The following is a 6,650-nucleotide window of genomic DNA, read 5'->3' as shown; positions in this document are numbered from 1 at the left end:
AGACAGCCAAACTCGCCGCAAAGCGAACGTGCAGGGGGTGACAGCGAGCTCACAGGGCATTTCGACGACAGCAGGCCCAGCAGCCGCCGCAGGGCCCTCCCCCCCCAAAAAAGGCACCACAGAAAGAGCAGCAACGGAGGCAGTTGAGCACTTTGTAGTTCCTATTTGAGCTGACCAATGAGAAGCTGCGCCAAGGGGGCGTTGCCAAGAGGGGGCGTTGCCAAGGGGGCGGTCCCGAATGGCTCTCCATAACGTTATGATGTCTTACATAAGCGGGTTAGGTGGAATTCATACTCCTCCTACTCCTACTCCATACTTGGTGATCCGCTTTACTCATCTTTCTCGTTGCCACCTTGTCTCTCTCACTACTCGAGACATCCTGTACTATCTATCAGGCTCAGGCTCAGGCTCAGGCTCGCTATCTCAAGCGATGTCACCGCCTACAAGACCTCGTCAGAGGAAAGCCAGCGTCCTGGCTGCTCCATCTAGATCTGACGATCCCGAAGAGAGAAAGCGCATCTTGAATGTTTTGGCGCAACGTAGATACAGTATTTCACTGCGCTCAATTCAGACTGCTGTTCTTGCCACTGACCCTAGATCAGGGAAACGAAAGAGAGAGCACGTCAAAGCTCTAGAGTCTCAATTGGTCGGGAAGACTTCAGTTGATGCAGCTTCCCAGCAGAATATCATAACAGATGTCGAGAACGACCTCACAGCTAGCACCGGTCTGCTAGAAGAATCGTCACAATCTCAGTCATCTTGTGAAAGAGCTGCATCCGGAGACTGGCCTGCCGCTCTCGGTACGACCAACAACCCACCAGCCTGCACACAAGCGTCCTTGTATTCATCGCAGACAGCACTCTTCTCAGATATGAGTCAAATGAGCCTTGGTGCTGAAGCAGAAGATCAGCCTGGTACTGATTCCTCAAACGATCAAGCACCAGCAGAACTTTTCACGCAGCCGCGCGTCACAGCGCCTGAGCTGGCAATGCTTGACTGGGCTATGTCTTCGGCGTTAGACAACGGCCCGGCATATGTCCCAGCCCCAAATCAACCACTCTCACCATGGACCTGGGACCCTTTAGTGTTTCTACCGTCGATTAGTCTCCCTTCTACACCCGGCCCGGACCTATCATCCCGAGATAACGAATCAACGCCCCAAACCGACCCGTCGTCCTCCTCCTCTTCCTCATCGCCAGACTCCGCATCCGCCTCCCCACCCAAAAATCCGCATTCTTCCACAACTCACGCAGACTACACCGACACCCTACAAACCTACTGCACAACCCACGACACCCTCGCAGACGCCCACTTCCTCGAGTCCCACGACCTCAAACTCCTCCACAGCTTCCTCTCCATCGCCTCCCTCTTCAATCTAGACCTCAACACAGATATCTGGTCCCTCACCGCCTCCTCCCCCTTCTACTCCCCTCCCGGCTCCCTCCCACCTCCGCTCCCCCCCAACCTTCCCCCCAACCTGCACCCAACCTCCATCCCACTCACGACCCCGCATCACCCGATCATCGACATCCTCCCCTGGCCAGTGGCCCGCAACAAACTGATCCTCGTCTTCTCCGCACCTCCTCATCTCCGGCCCCCACAGGCGCAACCGGAAACCGCGCTCATCGACCTAGTGTACGATATCGAGGATAGTAGTGAAGGGGTGAGGATGTGGGGGGAGAGTCCGTTCAAGGAGGAGAGCTGGGAGGTCGGCAGTAAGGTGTGGGGTAAGTGGTGGTGGGCTTTTGATGGGGCGATCGTGAGGAAGAGTAATGAGTGGAGGAGGCGTAGAGGGGTTGGGAAACTAGGGATGGGAATGGGAATGGGAATGGGAAGTACGTCTGGGAATGTAGTTGGTGAGGTAGGCTGACCTTTGAGAGTGAAAGGGGGAAAGGGGTGAGTGGGCCCGGATAGGGGATGCCAAGGCTCTGGCTACAGGGAGCCGGAGTATGGGTTTCAATATTTGAAACCATCAATTCGGAAGCTCCATCAGCTATACTCCGTAATGTACATAACTGCCACAGAAGCGTAACTCAAAGATGAATACTCTACTTACCATCCCGCTTTCCCACCAGCGTAAACCAGAAAAATATCATCCCCAGCAACCACTCCTCTACCAGTAAAACCGAGACTGGATTCCACAAGTGAAGCCGTCACGAACTAAAACCCCCTTAGCAACAAGTACATACATACGCACATTCTGACATCGTTATTCCATTCTATTCTGAACCGGAAGCTGCCCGGGCTCATACATACCATACCATACCATGCCATAGCAGTGCGTGGAAGTGTCACCGTAGTAACCAGTAGTGACTCGGAGAGGGAATCAGATGACTTCGAGCTGCTGAGATCCCGGTTTCGAGTGGGGATATAAGATACATGACCACTTTACTTCTTTTTATTTTATACCATCAGACCGAGAACAAATTCAGGAGTCAGGAAGAGTGCGTCGTTGGATTCTTTGGGAGAGAGGGAGATGAAGCTTTTGAGGAGTTTGGCATTGTAGGAGGAGGAGGAGGAGGAGGGCAGTCTGCAGTCAGAGTTTTTGGCACAATACGGAGCGGATCGGAAAACTTAGCAATAGAGAGCAGAAGCACGCATGCACGCATGCACGCATTTGACTGGCTGGGCTACTCTCTGGAGTCTCGCGCACCTTTCATCTGTGCCTGTCCGTGTGCGTCGATCTAGTTGTACAAGTCATCGTCGTCGTCGGTCTGACCCTCCGTCTCAGTCTCAGTCTCGCTCTCGCTCTCCACCACCACCGCCTCGTCCCTTTCCATCTCCATCTCCGTCTCCGTCTCCGTGTCCACCTCCGTGTCCACCTCCATCTCATCCTCAGTTACCTCGAAATTCTCCTGGTCCGTCGCATTCGCATCGCAACAGATCATCTCGGAACGGCTCATCTTCCTCGCTCCGCTACGACGAGGCATCTTGCGTGGACCGCCTTCTCCTACGTCACCACCACTACCACCACCATGACCGACACCGCCAGCTCCAGCAACAGAAGAACCTGGTTGCGAGTCCTGCACCATGGAGGCAGATCTCTTGCGCGACTGGACAGCCGCCTCACGCGGGTAGTAGCCATAGCGGATGACTTCGTCGCCGTGGGAATCGTGGGTTCGGATCACGTCGAGCGCGAAGCCGGCGTATTTAGTCTGGAGGGCTCGGACGGCTCCAGAATACATGAAGCGGGGGTGGGTGCCAGGTACTATGGCGGTGTAGTTTTGGTACTGTTGACAAGTCAGTTAGTTAGTTCGTAAAAGGGATTGATGACGTGGGGAACTTACGAGATGGTAAATGTTGGCCAATGGATTCACATACTCTGCCCAGCCAGCTTCGTAGTTGTTTTCCAGGATTTGACCAGCATGGTTTTTCTTGATGAGCTTGTTTTTGAGCAGCGTCTGCATGATAGGGCTTGTCATCAAGTCTTCCGGATCGCCTCCGAACCCTAGGTAATTGGTCAACAAGGCAGTACGAGGCATAGCCCATCGAGATTGTGCAACTCACGCAATGCTTCGACCAAGCCGCTGTCGTCCACTGGTACGCCGAGTTTTTGCGCTTCGAGGTATTTAAGTACCTTCCGGCACTTAACAAGAGTAGGCATCCAGTCATTGAGGGCCTTCTCTTTTGGCAGAAGAAGACAGCTGTAGCAGAAGTGATCTACGGGACGGCGGTCCTTTGCGATGTCCTCCCAGCCATAGCAGCTCGCATGTTGTAAGGTGCCGCAGAGCTCACAGTCAAGCTGTTATCGTCAGCAACATCTCCACAGTATATTTCACAGCATCGACGAACCATTGCGTTCGTAGCCGTTTTGTTAGTGCATTCGCACTTGACTTCATCAGTGGATTCTAAGCGACGAATCTGGTACTTTTCTAGGAGAGCTTGGTCGAAGAGTGGATCACCGGCTGGACAACGCTGCTGGACAGCCGTGGCATGCACGATCAATTCAGCCATTTTGGTTGGAACAAGCACCGATTGTTTGAACTCTTCTTGGCGCGTGTGCTTTTGCATGCTCTTGTCCGAAAGCTGCTCTGTACCATCGCTATCTTCATCATCAGTATCGTCTGAACGGAGGAGACTTTGAGTCGGCATCAAGTCCTGCGGCCTGGAAGAACTGCGCTGCATCTGTTGCAGAGCTTGCTTGGTTCGTATGTCGTCTCGCGTCTGAGTCGAGGGAGCTGCCGAGGACGCCATGATCCCACCGGGAGCCGAACGCTGAGAAGGTTGTGGCAGCGGAGGGGGTGTTAGGTTGATCTTGTACTCATCGAGGCGCGAACACTTGGTGGAGTAGTCCATTACCTCCGGAATCACCTTCAAACAACTCATATCAAGACCAGCCGGACTGACATGACTGACTACCACTCCAGTACGATATGTCCCAACAACAAGACCAGCAGTCTTTTCGGATTTCTTAGCTAATTCGATACCACCTGGAAAATGGATAACGTCGTCGATGCAGCTCTCAAAACCTTTCGGCTCGTAGGTGGCTGGGCAATCATCAGTGTAGAAGAGATTCAGTCCTAGGTTTCGGCGACCTGATTCAATAAGTATGAAGCTTCCTACAGAAAGAAATCATCACTCACGAGGAAGTGGTGGTAGACGAAGGACCACTCTGAGAAGGCCTTTGATTGCTGCATTGAAGCTCAGTTGTGCATCTTCCACAAAGAAGGCAGGTTGCGGGCCGGGCGAAACTGTGACACTGCTAACACCACGGCGGCTTTGTCCTGGTGCAGAATCGTAGGTGAATGTGAAAGTGTAGCATTCCATGACTTCAGAGGGGCGGCTGCTGTCTGCACAGATGGAGAGCTGGACCGCTTCAAGGTAACCGCGGTGCAATGCATGAAAGATTCCACCCTCCTGCAGATGGGTCAGTTACGCGATTAGGCAAGTGATCAAACACCAACCAAAAGTGTCAAGATTTTGTCCGCCTTTTCACTTCTGCCCTCCATAAGAACCTTGAAAACTTGAGAATTATTGTCTTCAGTTGGAATTTTCCGCTCCAGAAGATCCCTGTAAGTCACCGGACCAGATGCATCAAACAGGTCAGCAACACAACGCTCTGAGTAGGCGGGAGAGCCATGTCTGATGAGTTCTCGACTGTACAGCACTGAGGCGATTGCCCCATGCAAGAATATCTCCACAAGGGACAGACTTTGATCAAAGCGAATTGCGGTAGTCTGCATGGGCTCATCCGCTTGTACAAATGAAGGCTCTTCTTGCTGTGGAGTACCCTTAGGCTGTCCAACACCTCTTCCTTTCCCATGACGACGGCGTAGGAGTGCTGATTTCATGGTGAGATGCTCTGGTTGTAACAACAGCTGAGATGGCTAAGTCGATCTATCATCAGACAAGATCAGCATGAACTGCACGCCAAATGAGAAGATCCACAGATTGGCCACAAACCTCACGTGAGTCCTGATGCACAAAGTACAGACCAGAGCCAGATTCAAAGAAACCTACTGAGTCTTCCTGGTCTGAGAGAAGAATGCTGAGTTCAGTTTGTCAAAGATCCGAATTCAGGAGGTGGAGAGGGTGCAGACAGTGTAGAACACAGTGTGGGCTTGGCGACGACGAGGTAGAACACGAGGGCATAGGGCAAGACTTTGTTGCCTGTCACCTCACCTCACGATCTTGTCCAAAACGACCAAAGGGGCTTAGTGCCACACTCTTCCTCCTCAGCAGACGACGACGTCCACCACCACCACCAAACGGAACCTGCTAATCTCCATATCTTCTACCTCGTCAGATTCGGCAGCATAGAATGGTACTGCATGAACAATCCACGCTGCAGGTCTCTCCTTTGCACACGCAGCCATATCATTGCATGCTCTTTGCCCTCCCAACATCATATCGAAGTACGGCTTGGCATTGAGAGGAGGACTTCCTTCACCCACTTGATTTCAAACCACCCTCCATTTGTGCAATTCATGGCCAAAGGATCCAGAAGTGCTTGCCAGGGCTGATCTCAAGGAGACGCAATCTGCTGCTGCTGTCACAGTTCCATGGACGAGGCCTCCAGTTTCCTGTCCTCAGAACTCTGCTGCTATCACACGATTGCCAATCATTGCCAATCATTGCCAATCCTTGCCAATCATTAGCAAGCATTAAATTACCCGTCATCTCTGCCTTGATGGAGCCACTTCGAGGCGGTCTTGCTTGCTATGCTCCAGGGGAAATCCTACAGGCAAATATACAGAGAACACAACCAGTTGGGTGGGTCAGAGCATTACTTACCAGAGAGCCCAAGCTCCCAGAAGGCATTGCAGAATGCGACATGACCTCAAGGCCGCCGGCCTGAGAAGGCAGAAGCTGCTCCAGATGGCGCGCAGGAAGGGGATATGAATGCTAATACCTTGCTTGAGATGTTGTTCTCCTTGTCTGTGATATGCAGGCCACGCAGAATCAAGGTTGGGATCCTCGCATGAAGACATGAGAGAACAAGATTGACTGTTTCTGAGACGATCAGTACTAAGGCTGCCTGATTAGTAACATCCTTGCTCTCGGAAGCAGTAGGATGATATGGTTGCATCTCTACCATTGAATCTGTAGCAGAGGCAGTGTGGCGTAGGTGGAATGTGTGTGAACAGCAGGCTAAGCAGGGTGGAAATTGCATGCGCAAATCCACGGATAGATTGATGCCCGTCATCTGC

At 52.3% G+C, this 6,650-nt stretch overlaps 2 protein-coding genes across 2 annotated transcripts; one reads left to right on the top strand and one right to left on the bottom strand.

The window, feature by feature from the left end:
* Positions 1-430: 430 nt before the first annotated feature.
* Positions 431-1,870, top strand: EPUS_09048 (uncharacterized protein; the record flags this gene model as incomplete). Its single annotated transcript, XM_007805191.1, has 1 exon — positions 431-1,870. One exon carries the CDS (start codon positions 431-433, stop codon positions 1,868-1,870), a length of 1,440 nt encoding a protein of 479 aa, XP_007803382.1.
* Positions 1,871-2,684: 814 nt separating this feature from the next.
* EPUS_09047 (uncharacterized protein) lies at positions 2,685-5,291 on the bottom strand (the record flags this gene model as incomplete). Its single annotated transcript, XM_007805190.1, has 6 exons — positions 2,685-3,230; positions 3,288-3,448; positions 3,508-3,742; positions 3,793-4,535; positions 4,584-4,857; positions 4,905-5,291. 6 exons carry the CDS (start codon positions 5,289-5,291, stop codon positions 2,685-2,687), a joined length of 2,346 nt encoding a protein of 781 aa, XP_007803381.1.
* Positions 5,292-6,650: the final 1,359 nt, after the last annotated feature.

This window comes from Endocarpon pusillum (assembly GCF_000464535.1).
Source record: "Endocarpon pusillum Z07020 unplaced genomic scaffold scaffold416, whole genome shotgun sequence".
NCBI lineage: Eukaryota > Fungi > Ascomycota > Eurotiomycetes > Verrucariales > Verrucariaceae > Endocarpon > Endocarpon pusillum.
The sequence above is the reverse complement of the archived record's forward strand: the minus strand, read 5'-3'. Positions and strand labels throughout refer to the sequence as shown.